The sequence below is a fragment of the Tinamus guttatus genome, unplaced genomic scaffold (assembly GCF_059628265.1).
Source record: "Tinamus guttatus ecotype Peru unplaced genomic scaffold, ASM5962826v1 Tinamus_guttatus_pri_ptg000291l, whole genome shotgun sequence".
NCBI lineage: Eukaryota > Metazoa > Chordata > Aves > Tinamiformes > Tinamidae > Tinamus > Tinamus guttatus.
The window spans coordinates 218,745-242,173 of NW_028288825.1; the positions used below are offsets into that span (position 1 = coordinate 218,745).

A 23,429-nucleotide genomic window follows, 5' to 3' on the forward strand; every position below is an offset into this window, starting at 1 on the left:
CAGCTCAGCTGACTATTTGTGGTTTCTGTTTTGAACTTTGTCAATGACACATGCCCTTGCCACCTGCTAGCTGCCTCCTCACTCCTGAATTGGGCTAATTATACAATTAATGTAGAAAACAAACCTTCTATTTTCACATATGTTTTCGTCACCTCCCCACGCAACTGTGTCTTCCACCTACAGCTGCAGCCAGGCATGAGTTTCCTGTTGTACTCATTGAATAGGGCAACTTCAGAATAAACATAGCTCAAATGCTTATAAATCTCTAGAGTGAAATCATAACTGCACTGAAAATGGGAGTTTCATCACAGATTTTTATAGTTTTTTCAGGCAAAGTTCTTATGTTGCTTTTGTTTCTCAGTGAGCCTTGTTTATGGAAAAGAGATGATTAATGTAAACTTACAACAGCTGCCGTCCTTTGTGTTTTTGTCGACTCAAATATCATCTTCCATAAACCACTGCATACTACCTGACAGCACTCATCTGTTCTCCCTTCATGTTTTAGATGTGTTGGATGAAGTCTGCGAGGTCCAGCTTGCAAATGGTGATCAATTAGCAAAGAATTAGGAAGAAGCAGGGAAAAAAAAAGTATAATCATTGCCATCTTCATTACTTGATTACTGAAAAACAAAAGCTCATCCTGAAACCACCTAAGCCAGTGTGTAAGAATGTTCTGCATGCTCTTTCATTGTGCCTTCTACCTGCTTTAGCCACAGTAACCCTTCTGATCGGTGCTGAGAGCTTTTAAAACACCTCATCTTGGAGAAGTGATTTTCAGAAGTGCTCAGCACCTGTAATGCTTGTGCATTTCCCTAGGGCCTCCCATATGGGACTTAACACACTGGTGGAGCCTAATTACCAGAAAATCTCCGTGTCAGAGAAGGGCATGACTTGGTTGGTGGGAGAACCTACCGTCCTGACTGTCACTACAGAAACAGAAGCAAAGGAGAAGAGAAATCCAGCCACACACCCCTCCTGCACAGCGCGGTTCAGTCTTTCTGAGGCGCACAAAGTAAATAGTGGTAATAAAATGTGATAGGAAAATCAATCGGAACAAACGAAGCACCGTCTGTGCTGTATTCCAGCCGCTGTGTCCCATTGTTACTGCTGTGATTAATAAACAGCCATCTGATAATGAGCAAATCAGCTCAGCACCAACCACGGGGTGGGAAGTGCTGCAGCCGCGCTCGGGGCGAAGCCAAAGCACGAGCCGTTGTCCTTGGAAAGCGGCTCGGCTACTTCAGGGAAAAGACCATTACCCCAGCTTGAAGAGCTCTTTGGGAGAGATGCTCTTGCAGGCCACTGGTTTGATGTTATATTTGTAAATGCTAACTCAGAACCAGGCATTCATTTAATACAAGTTTACCCCAATGGCTTTCTCTAGGGTGAACAAGTGAAGGCAACAACCAGAAACTGTCTCTTAAAGCACTATTTTAACAATACAGCCATGTTCCTACAAGGCTACAAGACTAGATCAGGGCCGATCAGCTTAGTTTCTTCTGCTGCTTACTTAGACAAACTGAAAGTGAATGTAATTGTGTCCATTTATGCCAGGAATAAATCTCTCAGCTTCCTCTAATCACAAGTTAGTTGTTATTTCCTGCCATGTTTTGTTCTTTTCTGAACATTTTGGACCCCGCTGTGGCCAGGGAGGACGTTGCCTGGTTGTGGCCCTTCCTCAGCACCGTCTTGATGTGACGGTCCCTTCTTGGGCACCTTGTCAGCACTTAGTCCCTGACGGCTGGTGTGAGAGCAGTGGGATTAAATGCAAGCTCCAGTGCCTGTTCCTGCTTCCTTGCTGTTTTGCTAATGCCTTGATAGACGCAATCACTGCAGGCTCTGCCTGAGATGCCTGTTAGTTCCTCGCCTCCTCTGTGAGGAAAAATCAGATTCACTGGTATTTCAGACGGAGACACAGGGAGAAATGTGCATAATTGGTGCACTTTCTGCAAGCGCAATTGTTGTAGAGACAACTTGAAATCAGAAAAAGAAAACTTTCCAAAGGATTGGGTATACCAAAGACTTGTCATCAAGCAGCGAGTCCAAGATCTGATCGCTCAGCTCGGTAGGGCTTTCTACCAACTTGTGACAGAAAAGCTAATGCGAGAGAAATTAATGGAAAAAATAGTTGCATTTTAGCCTTCAGGTGGAATTCTTCCAAATAGCCAGGGCGGCTACTTTGCCAGGGCCCTGGATGGTCAGGACGGCTGCTGCAGCTAAGGAGGCACTTGTGGAGCGGTAGCTGTTACTGGTCAGACTCCATCGTAGCTTTACTCCATCTCTGCCCTGGAAACAGCAAGAGAAGCAAGAGAAGCAAGTTGCTACCATCGCACATCCACTGCTTTAGCTTCCTCCCCATTTTCTCCATGGTTCCCATTTTTTTTTCCATGGTGGGAACGCCTGGTCTTGGCCCAGTTCCTCACCTGGGGCAGTAACATTCCCTGCTCCCACCCTCCTGAGGTGCCTTGACTCATCTCGGAGCTGGAATAACTTGTGAAAATCCTTCAAGAGCTTCTGAGCTGCTGCTACCGCAGCACTGGGGCTGGGTGCTGCGGGCGCTCTGCTGTCTGGCAGCCCTTGTTATGTGGCCAGGCACCATGGGGATCCTATGAAGGAATCATCTCTCCAGCTTTGACCTTCTGTGTCCATGGTTTGGAAGGAAATCAGTATTGCCATGTGTCGCTAAATTGTCAAGCAGCTTTTGTTGCTAATATCTGATGAAGCAGCCATGCTGGTGTAGATATTTACTCCCAGACAGTTTCTCTATCACCCACCATCTGCTTCTATAGGGTCTTGTTTCCCCCCTCCCCTTTTTTTTTCCTTTTTTTTTTTTCCATGACTAATGGTGCATTTAACCCCGGAGAGCCTGTGATCTGAGCATCAGAAAGTTTCTGCAGCAGAGGAACAGAAAAAAGGAGGCGGGGAGCGAGGGTGGATGAGCTTCCTGTTGTTCTGAACTTGGCTTACTGGTAGAGCTCTCAAATCAAACTAGAAATCTCACCACCGAAGGCAGCCACCACTCCAACCAAAACCTTGATGCAGGCGCCAGCCTTGCGTTAAACTCTCATTCGGAGCCTTGAGGCCAGAGCAGGTTCCATGGTTGGGAGCCAGCAGCGCACAGCGGGCAGGGAGCCAGGCCGTGTCACTGACCTGCAAGGACAAGACACAGGGATCCCAGTCCCAGGCCCCATTTGTAGAAAGACATCAACAGCCCCTTCTTCGTAGAGGAGCATTGCTGCTAAAGATGCATTCATTCCGTAGATGCATTTGTTCTGTAGATGCAAAGGGAGACCTTCTGCTCATCCGTGCAGGCTCAGAGGCAGAGGTCAGAATTGAAACTGCACAGACTCAGGGCAGGTCCATGAGGATGGCCCACATCTGCAGTGCGTGGCTCCCAGCTCATCCCGAGGCTCCGAGAGGGGCTCAAGAAAAGGAAATTTCCTTTCGTGGTCTTGCAGCACCACGTTGTCTGAGCTAGGTTTTCTGTCCAGGATGGTGTCGCATGGGATGGTGCCACCGGTTGCACCAGGTCCTGTGTGGGCAGGTCCCTCGCATGGTGACGTCAGCCCATGAGGAGGTGACAGCAGTGACTGGACTGTCAGGGCAAAAGAACAGTCTTCGTCATGCTTCCCCCAAAAATCAAACTGGGATTTCCTCTCCAAAGGCAAAAGGCCTTTGCACATTGCATTGGTACAAAGAGAGATTCCCTTTTTCCTCTGGAAGTCTAATAAAGCAAAGGTCTTTCCTGGAATTATGATTCCATTTTACACACTTGCCTTGATGCGCTGGACTCCCGCACAGAGCAGGGCTCTGGTGCAGGAGCTGAGGGTGACCCAAGGGTGCTGCCATCCCCCGGTCTGTGTGCTCGGCACATGGCATGGAGAGCAACCAGGCCAAGCAGGAGAAATGGGCGAAAAATAATTATAAGAAAATAATCACATACCTCTTGACTGAAATCTTGTGTATCTTTTAATGGTGCATAGCACAAAATACGCTATGTTGAAATATAAGCTGTCATAGTGTAATGTATAAGGATCAATATCTGTTTTGTGTGCAGACACTGGTGCCTGCACAGACGTAGAGGACAGACACCAGGCTGGGCCGCCTCGTGTGAGACCTTGTGGCGCTTCTCAGAACTGAACCAGAGCAGAGGGGCAGGAACTGCACCGGAGGGAACAGGTAGGACAGAGGCAGGAACTGCACTGCAGGGAACACATGGGATAGAGGCAGGAACTGCACTGGAGGGAACACATGGGATAAGCCTCTCAGTATAACAGATTAATGCTGGCTCAATTCAAATAAAGCCCTACAACGTTGCTCCCCTAGGAACCCCAAATCCCAGCTCGTGTCCTGCTTCTCCCCTCTCTAGGACACAGTGTAACGACTGCGTCAAAGTCCCAGCCCTCCGTGACGGGGCCGTGGCCCTGTGTAACCCCCACGACAGCTCCGGGTCACACGCAATGCCCGGCCGGTCAGGCCTCAGCGCAGCCCTCCTGGCTATTAAGTCCTCCAACCTCAGGCCGTGAATCCAGCCTGGCACAAGGGGCTGTGGGCACCTCTCACGGTGTCTTTCCAGCTTTGTCAACTACCTCCGTTCAGCGTTCGCAGACAAAAGGGCTCCGTGTGTGTTCCTACTCCCTTGCAAATTCTGCTACCAGAGCTGTCGTGCTGCAGACAGACCGATTGACAGCTTAGCCTCCAGCCAGAACTCTGCTTCAAAAGAATATCAAATTCTGTGTAATAAAGTTTGCATGAAATTTTTACCTGCGACAATTCCCAAATGTGCTGAACTGCATGACATATCTGCATGATAGCTTCCCTGACTTAAATATATGATTCCAGCTTACAGCATCACTTTACTAGTAGGGATAAACAGACCGTAAATTTACAATTACAAATCTACGTTGTTTTTCCTCATGATCATAGAAATTTAGTACATCTGATACTTAGAAGCAATTACCTCTATTTATACAAAATACATAAACATCAAATATAAGATTTTCTTCAAGAAGTGTTTCATTCAGATGATTTAATGGAGGCTTTAAAAATATTTAAATTATAAAAATAAATTTTTCTGATTTTTAGTAACTTTTTTCCTAAGTAAAAAACTTGTGAAATAATCAAAAAGAAAATTTCAGCATTACAGAAATACTTTTTAAAATGTTTTATAGTAATATTATCAAAATTAATAATTTCAATAGAAAACTGATTTGGATGGAAACACATTTTCCAACAGAGGAACGTTCAATTGAAAAATTTCCCAATTACATTTTCCAGTGGCCAATTTTTCAATGACATTTTCCTATGAACACCACATCTGAAAGTCTTCCAATGAGGTCTTGTGATCTCTTAAAGGAAAAAGGTTGTTTCCAGTAACACTTTTTAAAAGCATGTTACTATTCTATCCTGTATACCTTTTTACAGAAAAAAAAATAGTTCTGAATGTATTTCACAAGATGCAGAGGTTTATTTCAGTTTAGATGGATGGCATTTGGATCTAGATGAGAAGCATTTCTTCTTCAGCTGGTAGAAATGACATTGGCTCCTTTTGCTCTTGTGCACTTCTGAGCATCTGCTGCACCTACAGATCTGCTCTTTGAGGCCATCTCCAGAAGCCAAGGGAGGATGTGGTTTTCTGTCCTTTTCCACTGAATGAAAGAGGGATGAGGGTTACGGAGGCTACACACAGAGCTCTGCCAGTGAACCTCACTCAGCAGAACCTGGCTGCTTTGCATTAAGCGAACTGAAAAGCACAACCCTCTATCAGCCACCAGGTTGACAAATCCATTGCACGCATTCCCTCGTCTCACATTTCTCAGAAATAATTAGATCTACTGTTATTCTCTGCCTCAATCTCTAGTCCCACCTTTCCCATAAGGTGAATTTAACTGTCCTGTATTACAGACCTAGAAGCTAAATGCTGAAGGTTGAGCTAATTTTTTGGTTGCTTCCAATAGTCAATGGAAAGAAACAGGCGGTTCCCGAGTGCAATTGATCTCATCCTGAGATAGCCATCTACAGCAGGGCAGAAGAACAGCCCTTCGGAGGGGTATCACTGAGGAAGAAACCTCCTGCAGGCTTTGGCACCTACCTTTCCCATGTCTAAAGCTGAGTGAGATGAATGGATCCACAGCTGCGGCCTGTGTAGAGAGGACCCAGGAACCAAAGCTATGGTGAGAGAAGATTGGTAAGAGCTCAAGTGCAGTGAGACACTGCGTCCCCCACCTCTGTTCTACAACACTGCATCCCTCACCTCTGTTCTACAACACTGCATCCCTCGTCTCTGTTCTAGCTGCTCTACCAGATGCCATTGATCCCTGCATCACAGCCAGAGGACACGGACATCTGTGAGTTGTGTCCCCAGAGAAGTCAGTCCTGTCCTGAAGGAATGGGAAGACCTGCCTGATGTTTTTTGTTCAAGCAGCTGAGAATGTTCTCAAGACCACCTCCCCTGCATAGCTGTGGGCTCAAAACTACCAAATGATGGGCACCGACAAACCACAAGCAGCTCTTACCTAGGGCTACATTATCAGAATGTTAGAAATGTCTGGAAAATGCTCTTGGAAGACTTAACTACTCTAACTGACACTTTCTTATTTTTTGTTAAGCTACAGAGGATCTCTGAAGACACATGCAATGCTTTCTACATACACTATGTCTGCTTGTTATTCTTTGCCCTGGAGGGAGTTGCAAATTGCCTATGCAGCCCATACTTTTTCAAGATATGGCAAAATAGCAGTATCTCTGCGCTCGCAGAGTCCGAGCAGATGGCATGGGGCAGGTAAACAGCTCTTCTCTGAGAAGCGCTAGCTATGAACAGTCTTTCAAACATTAATAATGTGAGAAACACAGCAACAGAAAGTTTAGATGCAAACTGACATGAATGATTTCCAGAAGGTACCATTAGTTTAAAAAATGATGTGGATGAAAGTAAAAGAAGAGCAGAAAAGCATAGTCACAGAAGCCAACCTGGGCTGATCCACCTAAGAGACATCCACGACAGCAGAAGCTCATCTCAAGGACAAATGTAGCCTCTAGTTAGTGAGGGCAATCAGTCCAGATGTTTTCCTTGGATTCTCTCTTTGTACTATCAGCCGCTGCATTCTGGCCCGAAGCACCAAGATGGGGGTTTTAGGATGAAGACAGAAGCAAAGACAAATTTGTTGTAAAATTTGTCTTAAAAGGTAGGGATATGGCAGAGAATGAAGGACTTAAGGATAATGGTGTATGCAATTTTTCAACCACAGGTCAGACTTTATTGCACTTCGTATCAGCAGTTGTGCAAGCCATTATTATCCAATCACTTTTATTGTATCAATTTGGCTGTATAGAGGAAAAATGTTAAAAGCCCTAAGAGTTTTAGGAGTCCAACTTCCCCTCATTATCAGTGAAACTTACACTCTGCAGGGACTGAAGTACTTTGGAAAATGGGATGTGGTCTTCTAATTCCTGTAGACACTTTGGAAAATGTTACCCCACTCGCCACAGCACAGTGTGGTGCTCACTGCTCTCTCTGCTGTCAATCATGGCAGAGAGGTCAAGGACCAAGTGGCTCAGGGCTATTACTGGCTTATGAAATTCTGCTTCTCCTCTTCTCAGAGCCATCCTTCCTGTTGAGAGCAGGCATGTTGGCGGGCGATGATGTTGTAGAGGAATACAGATTTCAGTGAAGAAATAGAGAAACCTGTTGTCTAGAGAGGGCACCGTATTATTTCCCCCATACAAAAATGTTAAAAACTGAGAGATGCATAAATGAATACAATACAGAGGCAGAGATAAACTAAATGAAACATTGGCAGACTTGAAAAGATCGTTGTGCCACTGGGACTTTGGAGTCTACTTTGCTGTAAGTGCCAGGACTAGAAAGAAAACCTGTAAAAATGTTAAATATTCTAAACTGGTGCTTAGAAGTGAAGGGAAAACTGTCATTTTAACTAATGCCAGGAATAATGTTTATTTTTTTCCCTTCTGATTAGATTATCACATAAAAACAGGATTACATTGCTGCTAAGGCAATCATTGGTAGGCTTTTTATTGCTACCAAAGAACCTTCAGCCTTCTATATTCAGAATATGACCTGTGGGCTGAGTGTGGGGCAGGTATCACTTTTCAGATCCTTTAGCCCAATCCTCATGCTATATCTCTTCTAGATTCCACTTATCTGGTCTCATCAGCAGTGTTAAAGGAGGCAAATGCAGTCCATATTTTGACATAATAAATTACCCCAAGCTCCCACTCGAGATCTTTGTCCTTCTCACACGCTGTACAGCTGCTGTCCCCAGGTTGATGCTGGTAGGTCAGCAGGCACAGATGTGCTGCTCCACGTCCTACCTCCCTGGCATCTGAGACATTCACTATTAAACAGCTCCAGTTCCAGTGCTCACGCGTGTCCTGCCAGCATGGAGAGTTCCCAGCCAGCGAGGGTGAATCGGGAGCGCCCAGCGCCGGCTCTGAGGATTCTGAAAGGCTCCGCTCCGCGTTGCTATGTCCTTATGTAACCATAGAGCTCCATTTTATTTATTGTTCTTTATAGCTGATCTTCGTCTATCCAGATGGTTTTACGCTGCTCTTCTCCAATCTTGTCTTTTATGGTTCGGATAAGATCCTCGATGCTGCTCCATGCGTCTGCCTCTACGGAGGCATAAAGACAAGGCAGCGCTTCCAGTTCTTTCTCCTTCAGACGGCACATACGTAAAAACTCATCCTCAGTCTCTGGCTTTGGCAGTAGTTTCCTGTATCAAATGATCAAAGTCCAAAAATAAATGGCTTAAATTTTAAATGAATCTCATAGTCCCAGCTGTCCCATCAAGAATTTATTTTCCACTGATCATGTACAAGCAATAAAAGCAGTGGAGAATACAGCTACTCCCGCTCTGTCCTTCCTCCTGCCCCCCGGTACGTGCTCCGGGGATACAATTCAGGAGGACAGAACACAGGGTGAAGGTGTTTATGACCTTTCCCGTTCCAGCCGCGTCACGCAGGAAGCGCTGTGGGAGTGCTGGGCACGGAGAAAGCCACATATTCTTCAGCCTCATCCTCCCACAACACGCACTGCTGCCAGGGACAGCAAAAGAGGTCTGGGGAAATCCGACTTTCCCCTGTTGTAAGAATACAGGGAGGAATCATGGGAGGAAAGAGAGCACATAGAGGCACCAGATGAAGAGAGAAGAAGTTCTGTATTTCTCTCAGTGATAACATTATTGGACTCTAGAATTATTCACTGAATAAAACAGAATATCAAATATTCCAAAGATTTGATATGTTACCTGAACCTCTTGATGTTTTTCTCCGAGACTCTGATAAAGAGAACAATAGGATATATCTTGGCTTTGATTAAATCCTTTGTGCAGCTTATTCCAGCTTCCAGCAGACAATGCTTATTCTAAAAACAAAGTCATAACAGTGTCACAAAGGAACATTCACGGCAGTAGAATTCGGAGATAAAGGGGTCAGCTGAATAGCTCTCCATTTACCATTGTACTGGTTTAAAACCTTTTAATCAAATATACATTTAAAGTCCAAATTCCTCTTACTGGTTTACAATCAGTCAGTCAAATAAAAGCTAAGTTTAATAGCTTTCTGGGAAGATTTAAGTAGAAGTGATTTGACGTAAAGATAAGAAGTAAGAGAAAACACAATTTTACATATATACGCAAACAAACATACTCACCCTTTGTTCAGCGAGAACACTGTGATACAGCTACTTGCCAAAGAAAACAACATCACTTGAATTCTCCTTTTCTCCACGCTGTGCATCAAATTTACTCTACTTGCCATAAGATTTCTGCCTTTGACATTGTTATCTGTGTACTGTATAACCTCATGCCTGTGTTTTAAGCTCTCCTTCCTTTTGTCTAGGTCCTTGTACCTCTTAGGTCCTCACACATCTATATATACTTATGAAGTGAAAAGGGACTGCATAAGGGATGGGGCATAGGAAATGAAAGAATATTTCACTGCAGCACTGTAGGTCATTGCAAGGAATGAGCAGGAATGTAAAAGGATAGGGCTGCGGATGAAAAAGGAAGGAGAGCACAAATCAAAGCTATTTGGAGGAATAAAAAGAAATCTGAGATTGAAGGCAGACAAGAGGGAGAACATGCAACTGTAAAATGGTCCTTCTCTTACTCAAAAGACACACACAAATTGCAGACGCATTCACAGACAACTTAGCGAAGGGCTACAAGATACTCTAAGCACCTTGGCAGTGACAGCCTCGATATTGGCAGGTACAATACATTCATACGTGTTCAGATTCTTTTCTCGGCTGAAGATGATAGTCTCTGTCCTTTGCTTCCGTAAGAACTCTTCCTTTGTTACAATATCTGGAAAGGGAAGTGGATGAGGACAAGATCAAGATTACAGCAATACACCTAAGAAACTAATAGTACTTGAAGTAGGATGTTAGAGTAGGGAGGAGGAAGACAATTCATTGCTGGTCCTAACAGCTGCCTCATTTCTTCCATTTAATTCAATTAAAGCTTAATCTGATCACAGCTGAATATCTCAGCTATATCCTGCTTCAGTGAGTCCTTGGGCAATTACCAGAACACTATCAAGGCATCATATTAAAGCAGTAAATACCAGTCCTGCACCTAATATTACATAGTAACATTTCAGGGCTGGAAGATGCTGAGAAGTGCTAAAAAAAAAAAGAAGGTCACTTTGGTATAGGTTCCTAAAACAGGGATTTAGTGTTCCAACATTTCTGTCTAAACTTTCAAAAAATTTGGCTTAGGTTGCAATGTGTGATACTGGTACCCTTGTGATTTTCCTCGCTGCATCAAAGCTTTTATGTTGCAAGACAGAAGATATTTATTATAATACTTAACTTTTCAGTTTGTCTGGATAGCTGTAAGACTGTATACTATGCATTGGGCATTCAATAGGAGTGTAAAAACGAAACGTCAGCTGTGTTTAATGCTGTGCTCTATACAATCCTGCCCTACAGCAGTCACAGAACTGCATATTGCTTTAATAGTAAATACTTAGCAAGGAAGAAAATCAGTCTTTCAAGCACATCAAATGCATGATCTTCACAGCCTTGGACTAGATAGAAACCTAAAGTTGCTCTAGGGAAGATATTCCTCATAATAGCAAATACTAGACACAAATTAATCAAAAGTTCACATTGCCTAGATATGCAGTATGCAAACAGTATGCAAACTGAAAGAGCACTCACAGCATTCCAGTCTCTGAGGAGCATCCTAGCAACCACCCAGCATCCACAGGGATAACATTCACAAACACAGAATCTCATAACCATGTGCACCGGCTGTTTCAAAAACATTCAGAATATCTCAGATACTCTTAAAACAGTAGGATTTATAGCTACCCTTCACTCTGATGTGATCTGAAGAGCGCTATCAGTTGTGGATGCCAGCCTGTGCGTGTGCAGACTGTGTTTGCAGATCGTGTTTCTCACACCGCACGTATACGGCCGTGATCCTCCTTTGGAGCATTACCTGGTTTGCACATGTTGAATTCCAGGGCACCTCCAGAGTTGAGGAGCTTCTGGACCAAGGTCTTGGCCAGCATGGAGGGGGTGAAGAGCACGGGGCGCCTGCGCTCACAGTGGATTGGTCTCACCAAGCTATAGGGGATCAGACTGACGCTCTTATTAATTTCGCTTTCGGAATCCAAATCTGAGTAGAAAAACAAAACATTTATATTCTGGCATCCTCTTCAATAGTTTTTGGAGAAAGGAGAAATATGTGTTTTATAAGAACTGACAGGGTTAGTTGTATTGGTCCTCCCTTCTCTAATGCCAGGGATGCCTTTGCTATACATTCAGCAGATGACGTTCACTCTAACACTGTTCTGAAGGCTTGGCGCTCCAAGCACTTCCAGCAAATCCAGTCTTTTGGTCACAAACACTGTCTAAATTTTGTATACAGTGGAACATAGAAGCTGTAAATGGGAAAGATAACTGGTTTCTTCACACTCATACAATGACCTTTATATCAGTGTCATGTGTATGAAAGATATTATTATATATACCCATACCCTCCAGTTTATCAGGAAAGTGCTTTTTTGCTTCAGATGAGGTTCGTGCCAGACCGGAGGGCCAGCCGGTGACGATGCGGACCCGCTCGTTGCTGTTCATACGCTTGTACTTGTTCTCAGACCTGCTGACGAACTGCAGAGGAGAACAAAGAAATTTGACCCTCATTCCTTACACTCTTTATTCTCTATGTATTCATCAGCCCACACTTGCTATCTGCAAGATCTGATTTACCTATATCTATCAAAGACAAGACTTCATGGAGTTGTTGACTGAATTCTCAGGCTCTTTAAATATCATAGATCTGATTCAGAGCTTTTGTTAATCCCCTCTGGGATTTCTTATTTTGTTCTCTGCTCTTTAGCAGCATATTCTTTATCTTTGCAGAGCACTGATGTATTCACAGCAGAGCAACATACCCACCCTCAGCAGTAGCACATCAATTTTACAGATTATACCCGGAGCTCTGCCCCTTCTTCATGGCACCACTGAGACTCAAAACCTCCTAAATGGCAGATTTTTACACGGAGAAATGCCTCAGGCCTTGATTCCTCATCCGCCCAGCTATTCCTCTATCCAAACATTAGTTCCTCCTCCTGGATGTTTGCTAACCTCACAAGCTTCATCTTCCTTCACACGTCTTTATTATCCTTCACCTCGATACCCTCTGTGGCACTCAGAGTCACTGACCTACAATTAAAGTACTATTTTTTGATGGAAGCTCCCACCATTGGGGATCTGGCCTAGCCAAATGCATTTGTCCTTATGGTTCAGACAAAATATATTTCAGCCTCTGAAGGGAGACACGTTTGATCATCAAGGTTATACTATTAATGGAAGGAATGTACCTAAAAACAAACACCCTATATCTCAAGAGCAGCTAGAAAACACAATCCATTCCTCTTTTTCATTTATTAAATCTCTTTTTGATAGGAAGAAACCCTGATACAACCTTGACAGCTGAGGTGGAGTTTCTGGGGAGACTGTCATAGCCTGAGACTATCCACTAATTGGATCTACTATTTCAGACACCCTACTGAGGACTTGAGCTTTATTACCTGTAAGATTTGGCCCAAAAGAAAGCTTGCTCGGGACAGGCGAGGGCTGGATTTTGGATCATTCTGTGGGGCCGGCTCCTCTGTCTGCAGTGTGTTCTAGTAAAATAAACACAAGGATTTTTCCTTCTCTCCTCCCCTTTTTTTTTTAATTACAACATCCAAGAAACAGAGGAAGCCAAAGAAGATATTTACTATTTCCAATAAAAAGAAAAGTAATTCATGAACAACTTCCCAAATAATGCATTCCACAATGTTCTAAGCAAACTACAGCCATAACACTGCCTGTGCTGAGAAATATTGCTTCTGCTACTGTTCTTTCACATTCCTTTCCTCATAGGAAATGGCACTCCAGAGTTTATGAAAGAGGTAATTTCTGCATTGAGAAATCGCAGGCAAAGCTTTTGCTTTCACTAGTGTCTCTGCCAGTTATCCCCTTCCCTTTGATCAGCGAGGACTGGAGTGCAGGAGGACTGCGTGACACTTAACCTTGATGGAGATCAAATACAAGCAGTGGCTACGGTGTCTCTGCAGTGCTGGAAGCATATTTGTCTGTGGTCCCAAGGGCTACTAAGAGTTCTAGGAAGAATACATGGTAACTAATACATCAGTAAGCTAATTTTTAATTGTATAAAGAAAGAAATCCTTGGGTTATAGAAAGGAAAATCATGCTACTTTCACTGAGGGAAAAGGAGAAATTGGCAGGGCTGTTGTGCACGAAGACCTGATAATCCCACTTCTCTGCATAGCCTGTAGTTTGGAGGAGACAGATAATTCTAATATGGGACAATGATAGCTCTGTGGATTAGCTGCTTGTTCACTGTAGGAGAGAATTCTGGTTATTAACTCCAAGGACACAGCTTCTTCCTTGTGTAGATGTGAACATGTGTTAGAGGCTTACAGGCAGAGGAGAATGAAAGAGATTAACTACATGCAGAGCAGATATTAGGCTTCCAAAGAGTACTCCTGCAAAGTAGGAAGGGTTAAAAATTTGCTGGAGCTAGATCCACTGCTGGGGACAATATTATTTACAGCAAACAGACCCTTCTTGGAATGATCAAAACATACAAAGAGAGTAAACAAGAATTTCATGCAAAATTAACACACTGAACAACAAACAGCAACCAAGTCATAGATGGTGAAACAACCCTGTTTATAGGTCCTTACCCGCAGTGACCGAAGCGTATTATGTGAGCTTTCTGTCTCATCCCTGCTTCCTCTGTGCATCAACCGTTGCAGCTTCACCAAAAGAAGTTGCTGGGCTCTAAAAGAAAAAATGGAATCATACAGATCAAGATTAACTTGAAACCGCTTGGAAGAAGGTTAGACTGCAATGGGTCTGTGCCCACAGAAAAGATTAAACAGAAATAGCAGTGAGGACTGACTGAATCACAGTAAAGAAGAACAAAATAATGAGCAAGAATACAGTGCTGTTAAGGAGTAAATAATCTCTATGGTATATTTTGTTATCCTGCTTTTTGAGAAACCTATATTGCTCCTTCTGGTATCATCTGGAGTCTCCTATCTAAAACCTTAAAGCTCATATTGCAATTTAACATCATCAGGCCTTACCTAACACTGACAGATACAACTCTTTCCTCATAGGAGTTAATTTTCTTGTTTCCAGAACCACTACTCCCACTCATGGTCACTCCGCATTACACTCACCTGCTGTAGCTGGGAATGGTCCCTGTTTCCAGATCCCTGTCTGTGAAAGGATCAACTCTGGCACACAACCACTCACACTTCCCCTGATACATGGTGTCAAGAATATGTACAATCTCATCACATTTCACCGACAGGGAACAGCAGTCCTGCTGGCTGGAGATGTTCAGATTCAGGCGGATATGAAATGAGTCCCCTGATGTGATAAGCCCTTCTTCCAGTTCTGACAGCAGTTTCCGGTAACCTGCAGCAATAAGAGAAGAGACCAAACATGAGCAGCCAGTAGTCAAAACCTCAGTATTTCTGCACTCCCGGGAGTCCTATGGGAGAAGTGCATGGCACAGATATTCTAAGACTCCCTGAGAAATGGCCCATATTTCTAGAATGCTGCTTACAACAGTTACACACGGTTATGGGGCTGCAGCTTAAAGACACTAACGGGGCACTGCTTTAGGAACAGGTCATGCTGTAGGTATTGGGGTCTGTGAGGATCCCCATGTAGTGATGCCTTTATGTAACCTCAATTCTAATGCTACACACGGATGAAACATAAAACAAAACTTTTCAGTAAAGATACAGATAGAGCAGCTAGAGCTCCATCATATAAATACAGCTTGAGTTCTCTCAACTATTTAAATGACATGCTATTCACTTTATTATTAGCTCTAATTGGCATTCCCACAATCTATATAACATTCTCTTATCTGCAGTAAAGTGATGCTCCAAAAAACTTTCAATATTCTTTGCTACCTTTGAAAACATCAAAGGAAATCAAAGACATCATTCCCTGTGTGATCTGTGCAGCTGGAATTCTCTAACCAGCCTTTAAAAAAAAAAGAAAAAAAAAAAAGAAAAAGGAAAATATATTTGCATCAGTTAAAAGTGCCTTTTGGGGTGTAATTTTTGATCCGTAACACCAAATTAACATTACAAGACAGGAACACTAAAATCAAATTCTGTTCACCATGCATGAACTCAAACTGCTAAAGATAAAGCCACAAAGGTAATAAACAGGGAAACTCCAGCATGTAAATGCTAAATCAAATCTCAGCTCAATAAAAGATGATTCAGCTTGCCACATTTTACTGTGGAAACAGCATATAAAGATAAGTCTGAGTGTGTTTTGAGAGTCATGTATTTATCGGCCCACCATCTAAGTTCTGCAAACTCCTGAACTGACAATTGTATGCACTATTTTTGCTCTCAGTTACACTAAAACATGGTGCTGTTCTGTACAGTAGCTATATGTAACATCAGCAGACTTGCTTCAGCTTTATACCAGTATAATTAATACCCTCTCAAAGGTATTCTGGTCTCGTTGTTCCCACCCACAATACATCTTACAATAGACCTACTTTTGGTCTTACCTTCATGATTTGATTTATACTGGAGTGTGACTGGACCACTGCACCTCTGAATTGTCCAGTGAACTTCTTCCTTTGTGCAAGTATCCAAGGGAACACTCTGATTTTCCCCTTTGATGCAGCCCTCGAACTAGATATGAAAGAAATATTATTCTCCAGCATGGGTTTAATCTCTGAGTCAATTATACCACTTTTTTATGGCTGCAGATAGTGTTTTTTTCCTGATCCTGCAATCCAGATACTTTGTTATAGGAGGCAGATATTATGTTTAGATTTAATTTCTCTCCAATTAGGAAAACAGGCAGGCAATAGAATAGCAGCTCTTTGATAATCCCAGATTTCTCAGTAGGAGGCTGCAGAAGTAGTCGTGCAGGAATGACTTTTTTACCCTCTAAGAGAAATTTGGTGGGGGCAGGAGAAAGCATTGGTGGCAGATTTCCTTCTTTAACAGGAAAAAAAAATAGTTTGGGAACATCTGGAATGAAGGAAAAATCCTAGGTAAGCAATGACTTATCAACAGCTTCATTTAACTCCCGCTTGCATGGTGCAGCCCTTCTTCCATTCACACTGCAGCTGTATCTCTTTCTGCCCCATAACATGCCCAGCTGTGGAATAAGCCGCTCTAAGAAATGGGTCAGGAACTGTCATTTTAAGTAGCACGAACTCCTTTCAGGCAGACTACTACTGGCAAGTTGAGAGCAACTCCCTTTCTAGCATTTCAAAGGGGCAGTAGTACCACAAGAGACAGCAGTAAAGGATTTCCTCTAATCTCTTCCATTCGGAGTTACTGTGAAGTGCAAAGATGTGTGCATGTTGGCAGAAAATAAATATTATTCCTCTGTATTTTCACAGTCAATATCAGATTTTCTTCTGCAGGAGTCATATGTTTTGTCATTAATACAAACTGAAAGTAAGAAGCAAGAGTATTTCATGAGTGTGCATCATGCAGGTACACACAGGACTTGTACTGTTTGCTGTGTGCTTACCAGAAGGAGCTGGTGTCCCTCTCGAAGACCTGCTTTCTCTGCAAGTGATCCTGTCTTGACAGAGCTAATAAAGCTCCCTTTGTCATTCCCGCCAACCAGGGTAATTTCCGAGTTGAGGCTGTCTCCATTCAATGTGACACGCTGGATGGTGTAGCAGGAGTTTCTGATGCGGCCAACGGATGTGACGGAGGGACGAAAAGGTCTGCTTTCATGAAAGGAAGTTACAGTTAGACAAGTACCTCAGCTTGTAGCAACCAGTCCAGAGTTAAATGTATGCATGATAAGTGTGAGACATAAATGAACTTTTAATGTTACCAAACTGCAGAATATAAGGAGTGCAGGAGAAATCTTTCTCATTACTTAAAACATTATTCTGGAGAAGAGCATCTGGGTTCTTTCAGCTGCTCTGACTGTATAAATCAGATGTACAGTAGCACCCCACGTATGGCAGCATGATAACAAGATCACAGGAATACATTTAAACCTCTAAAATATTTTGTCTGAAGTGTTTGAGATTTTAAGATTACTTCACTGCATCACAGACTATGGAAGGAGTTCATAATAACACATTATATTGCTGCAGACATAAGAAAGTAAAGACTTAACGTAGTATCATGAGATGTGTGTCAAACAGCTTGTGACATGATACTCCTGCCCCTGTATCTTCAGCAACTAATAGATAAATGGGTGAGCTCTACTGCAATGGCCTTTCCCTTCCATTGCAGTCTGAAGCCGTTAAACTCGCATCTCAGATACCTTTCCAGGGAGAACTTTCTGAATATGGAGCTGACATGCTCAAGGTCATAGGCATCCAGGCCTTCCGACTGATGAGAAGAAGAGGAAGAGTGCACTGATGGAGCTCCGTGGGAGTGTCTGTCATGACTGTCATCTGGAAAAGGTAACAAAAACAAGTCCTAAATACAGTGACAAAGACAAGGAAAAGGAAAAGGTCTAGCTTAACCCAACCAAAGCTTAACGGGGGCATTCCTAATGCAGAGGAATGACTTAATGTCTCCAGAGCACAGCAAGGAAGGCCAGTCTTGCTCACTGACCTCTCACAGAACAGCTGAGGTCGGAAGACTCTGGAGACTGTCTAGTGCAACCAGGGGGAAAGCAGTCAGCTGAGGAGATTGTTCAAGGCCTCGTCCAGTCAGGTTTGGAATATCTCCAAGGATGGAGGCCTCCACAACTTCTTTGGGCCACCCGTTTCAGTGTTTGACCACCCTTACAGTGAAAAAGGCCTTTTCTTCTGCTTAAATTTGAGTTTGTGTGTTTCAATTTGTGCTTCTTGTGTCTTGCCCTTTAACTAAGCATCAACGGCAGGAGTCTGGCTCTGTCCTCTCTACCCCTTCTCCTCTTAGTTTGATGCCTTCCTCCCTTCCCTATTTTAAGGCTGGTAATCACATGTCATAGTTAAACGATAGACATGATATGCTTTTGCTTACCATCTAGCTCCAAAGTATCATATCCAAAGCTGTCATTGTCTTCTTCAGCCAGGCTGGAATTAAAAACAAAACACGGGTCAATGAAAGAGAGAAAGACGTCCACCTTCCACTTTTCAGCAGATTTCATTAAGTTCTGAAGGAGGAATCTGTGAAAAAGGAGGATGTTGGAGGTGTTGAACAAAGCAGCTACTTAGATGCAAAATAAATAAGCAATGGTGACATGTTTGTGGGCCCAGGGGAGAAGAAAGAGGGTGGCAGGAAAACAGCACGTGTCGGTCTGTATGGGAATGGGCAGGCGAAGGGGCAAGGAGATTCCCCAGAAGGAAGCGCTGGCAGCAGCGAGTGAGTAAAGATTTTGCTGAAGGCAAAGGAGGGGTGATGACTGATGGTCTCCTCTGGGTGACTTGCACATCTTCAGCACTAAAATAAAATGGTATAATGGTTGTGTAACACCTGCTGTACACTGCAGCATGGCTTCTTCCACTACAGATCTAAAATATCAGGATGGACACAGTGAATGTCAGGAGGTGTAGCAGCAGAGGAATAATTTATCTGCTTGATTTAAAGGACCTGATGCGTTTTGTAGCAGCTTAACGGTGTCTCACAGTAGGTACTCAGGTACCTACAGCACTCGGGTGCCTGCAGGAACAGACCAGCGTGGTGTACCAAGCTTTGCACTGAAACTCTTCTTCCGCAGCTCTGGCCCCAGTCCAGCTCCCAATGACATCAGTGAGCTACAACCTTTAATTTTAAAAGTGACTAGGTTGCTTGGCCTATAAAAACAGTTAAAATGCACCAATTTCTGCCCTTAAGGGGAAGTCAGGGATGTCCAGCCAAGTGAATTTCACTAGAAGGTATCAATTAAAGCATGTCCTTTAGTTGCAAAGCCGTTTAAATGACAACTGCTGTTTTTTCCCATTCAGAATGATTTGTAGTTCTCCTGTGGAGCTGATACTCTGCATATTTGGCTTCAGGTGAAGGATAATTTTTTGCAGTAAGTCTGTGGAGAATCAGCTATTTTTATACTGTGCATAAGCAAGGAAAAAATACATCTTTTCCTACTGTATTAAGTTATTTTTTTCCACACAAAACAAAATCAGATGAACTGTGAAACCTGAAACTTGGCATGCAAATAGGAATTATTTTGGACTACATTCACAAAAAGCTTTTTAAAAAACTTAGCAAGCTAATTATAAATTATGAACTACAGAGAATTCACTTTGGGACATGTTCTAGAGATATCTGACTTGAGCAATTATTAATAAAATAAAGCCATATTCCCACCTTGCTAAGCCAGGGTACCTTCTCCTTCCCCTTGCCAGAGGGAAAGACCATCTAGTATAAGGTGTATTTTTAAACTTCAGTACCTCTCAATCTTCCAATGCCTTAACATATGGAACAGGACATAGTCAGAGCTGTAGTAACAGAAGGCCACAAAATGAAAAATACCTGCGTAACCTTTCATGCCTTCTGTCATATACTGCTAATATTTAAATGTTCAGGCAAGCAAAGGTTTTTCGAACTGAAATATAAAACACAAAAAATAAGTAACAAAACAACCCTTATATTTTCCATTTTGAATTAACACTATTTATACCCAGTTAGAAAGGGCCTTGGAGGACAATGCAGGAAGGCTCCAAGGAGACTAGAACAGATCACTTTGCCTAAAACCTCATCAGGCTGGAAAATTGTGAAGGAGCTGAGGATGCTCTCAGTGGAAAGCTGCCTTGCAAATACTTACACAGAGAAAGAGAGGTGAAAGTGACAGTTTGCTAGAGATGAGTTTGGTTTGAAAAGTACTAATAAATCCGTAAATCCTCTACATTTAGAGGATTAGATTTGTTTACTTGTGCTTTCTTATTCTTTTCTCTGACAGGAATGGAGAGAGAGTGTTTTGTTTTTATGACAGTCTTTCTGGGTGTGTTTTCATCTGCTGACTAGTTCGATATCAGAAATATCTGTTTCTGATGCAAACACTGATGCTATTGAGACCAACACCAAAACAATATTACCAAGTATTGCAGTGTTATAAAACATTTAGAAAGGGATCAGTGCTTTTTAGGGGATGCTGAGGTAGGCGAGATCTCTCTCCTCCCTGCCACTATCTTCCCCCACTGATCTGATTTCATTTACAGGAGAAGTATTGGAGGCCCATGATTGAACAGAAGTGGACTCCTGCCCTAGCAGAAGCAATAGCAGGAGAAACAGCAGCAATAAATCTCTCCCCACATCACCCTGATGAGTTAGAGTTCTGAATTCAACAAAAATTCCTCCCTCTGTCACCCCTGGACACCCCAGTCCTCACGGATACTCAGCAACTTCACTCCATTTTGGCACTTTGGTAAAGAGAAGTTTGGTTTGAGAGAAGGGGACAAGGACAGGGACAGAGATGCGGGCAGCATGGGGCTGGCAAGCAAAAGCCATTCAGACTACAAAGATAAGAGTATATTCTATAACAGCGTTGGTGCTTAGTCATTTCAGTATTGTTTGTCATTTCACACCTAGAAAAGGCAATGATGCCATCATATCACTGTATCATTCACCCAAACGAACCATCAGAGGCTCCTGGGTGTTTTTGAAAATGAATGTCCTACTGCCTAAAAGAGACTCTGGAGCTGCAGACAGACACAAAGACATCTCCTCCTGGTGACAAGAGGCTCCTGCCATGTTTCACCTACCTGCAGTGAGGAGCATCCTCCTTGCAGCGTCGGACTATCGAGTCATTTCCTGGAGGCTCCGGCGTGGTGGACATGATACTGTCATTGCGACTTCTCAAGGTTTGCTTTTAAAAAGCAACAGGGACAGAAAGGATGTTCATGTCAGGTGCACTATGATTTCTAAACTGCTGAAAAGTTAACTCACTGGCTCGCTAGTGGTATTCTGGGCTAAGAAGCTTATCCAACATTAAGAAACACAGAATAGACTGCTACACAGAAGAGTATTCATATTGACATAGATCACTGTTGTAGCTATACATATGTTTTCTGTGCTGGCATGGAATCTTTTCCAGTGATCACAAGACTGGTTGCTTTACAGAAGAATTTTAACTTTATTCTTTATTTGTAGAGTATGTTTTGCACAGCTCACATACAGTAGGAGTTAAAGAATGAGTAATAATATCAGAGATCTCCATGTACTCAATTATTAACTTAGTACACCAGTTTGGAGACTAAACTCCAGATTTTACTACCATGAAGGAAGTGTAATTCATTAAGACACCCAACAGATATTTCAAGAACATTCCTAAAAACAGCTAAGCTTATCATGAGAGGCAGGGAGTTCTTCCCTGACTATTCTTGGGTGTAATTTTCATTTCCTGGGGGCAGCATTTCCCACGGTGTTCTAGCAAGACGTATTTTTCTTTGTTATTAACACTCTGCAAGAGCATTCTCTGTGTCTGCCTGTCCTGCTGTGTCAGTGCTCACACAGGTATAATGGAATACCTGCGTTGAGAGATTATGGGGATGCAGCAGGCAGGGGAGAAATGGTTTGGCCACGGTACGCAGAAATTTTCAGCTGTGATCTGCACCCCTTTTCTGATTCACTGTTACTTATAAATTGTCATAAAAAAATTCCAAAAGAACTTTGAAAATGCTTCTTAAAATAAATGACAAAGCAGCTTTTAAAGAACATCTCTTCCTTCCAACTGTAAATGTTAAACAGCATGAAAAGACAGCAAGAGGTCATAAATACCTTTGAAATATCTTTAAGTAAACACAAACCAGTTATGTGATTTTGGAAAAGGTTAATAACATGGTTCGAACAATGCTGGTAAAAGGATTAAGGGAGCTTCTGGCAACAGCCTTGAATTTGATCACAGCTGGGATGCTAGTGAAGTGCTAATACTGAGTTGCAAGAGCGCTGAACCACATTCAGAGAGAAGGTCATAGACAGGCAAGGGGCATCTCAACACTCCTTACAATTTTGCTGACTTCACAGCTGCTGATGGAGTTACTGATGGAAACAGGATTAGAGGAACTAGTATCTGTGCGGCCACTGCTGGCATCAGCCCCGTCTTCATCGTGTGCTCTAACTGCTGCACTCACAAATGAGAGGCAAAAAAAGAAAATTATGTTAGATCACTTTCAATACAGTCTTTCAGTTTTGCAATGACATTTAGCATTACCCTATTTATCAAATTTCCCTCCTTCCTTCCTGGAGAGAAGTTTCAGGAAATGCCTTCTACTTTCCTACTCTGGTCCCTTTTTCTTCATTTTCAGTCCTCCAAGCAAATACAGAAGTGCTCATGACACTGCAGAGCCTCTTGCCCACCTTTTCTCTTTCATCCTCTCCTGTATTTTTTTATTAGATCTGTGAATACCAATTACCAAATTTAATAAAGATTGCTATACTTATTCATGTTCTAACTTCATCAGCTTGATCTGGCAGTCTGCAAGGATCGCTCACTGAATTACACTCACACAGCAACTAACTAGCCTGAGATCTCAGCAGCCCCAGGCAGCAGTGCAGATGCTCGTGTGGACTTCTGCTTTCCCTTCCTCAGAATCTCCAATTCAGGCTAAGTTTGCACATTCCTTGATATAAAACATACTATTCAATGTATTGGAACAGAAGCAATGCCTCCCATCATATTTTGTATAGCAGTGAGCATGCTGCAGCACATAACAAATAAGTGTTTGCTTATCACAGAATCACAGAATGGCTGAGGTTGGAAGGGAACTCTAGAGATCACCCAGTCCAACCCCCTGCTCCAGCAGGGACACCCAGAGCACCTGGCACAGGGTGGCATCCAGGAGAGTTTGGAAGATCTCCAGAGAAGGAGCCTCCAGAGCCTGTCTGGGCAGGCATATGTTGTGTTGTTTAAGAACAGTCTTAAATAAGTGAGAGAAATTAGGGGAAGCTCAAACACGAGTATACACCCACTAATTTGGTAACTTGGCAGCTCTCCG

At 42.9% G+C, this 23,429-nt stretch overlaps 1 protein-coding gene across 1 annotated transcript in view; it reads right to left on the reverse strand.

The window, feature by feature from the left end:
- Positions 1 to 8,462: 8,462 nt before the first annotated feature.
- CARD11 (caspase recruitment domain family member 11) overlaps positions 8,463 to 23,429 on the reverse strand; it is a 30,927-nt gene continuing 15,960 nt past the window's right edge. The window contains exons 11-24 of the mRNA XM_088527731.1: positions 22,440 to 22,555; positions 21,198 to 21,301; positions 18,520 to 18,572; positions 17,831 to 17,963; positions 17,075 to 17,276; positions 16,092 to 16,218; positions 14,728 to 14,968; positions 14,227 to 14,323; positions 13,063 to 13,158; positions 12,007 to 12,139; positions 11,466 to 11,645; positions 10,201 to 10,325; positions 9,267 to 9,382; positions 8,463 to 8,732 (exon numbers count right to left, since the gene is read on the reverse strand). Coding sequence (XP_088383857.1) covers positions 8,528 to 8,732; positions 9,267 to 9,382; positions 10,201 to 10,325; positions 11,466 to 11,645; positions 12,007 to 12,139; positions 13,063 to 13,158; positions 14,227 to 14,323; positions 14,728 to 14,968; positions 16,092 to 16,218; positions 17,075 to 17,276; positions 17,831 to 17,963; positions 18,520 to 18,572; positions 21,198 to 21,301; positions 22,440 to 22,555 — 1,928 coding nt within the window. The 3' untranslated portion in view covers positions 8,463 to 8,527. The remainder of the gene's footprint in view (positions 8,733 to 9,266; positions 9,383 to 10,200; positions 10,326 to 11,465; positions 11,646 to 12,006; positions 12,140 to 13,062; positions 13,159 to 14,226; positions 14,324 to 14,727; positions 14,969 to 16,091; positions 16,219 to 17,074; positions 17,277 to 17,830; positions 17,964 to 18,519; positions 18,573 to 21,197; positions 21,302 to 22,439; positions 22,556 to 23,429) is intronic.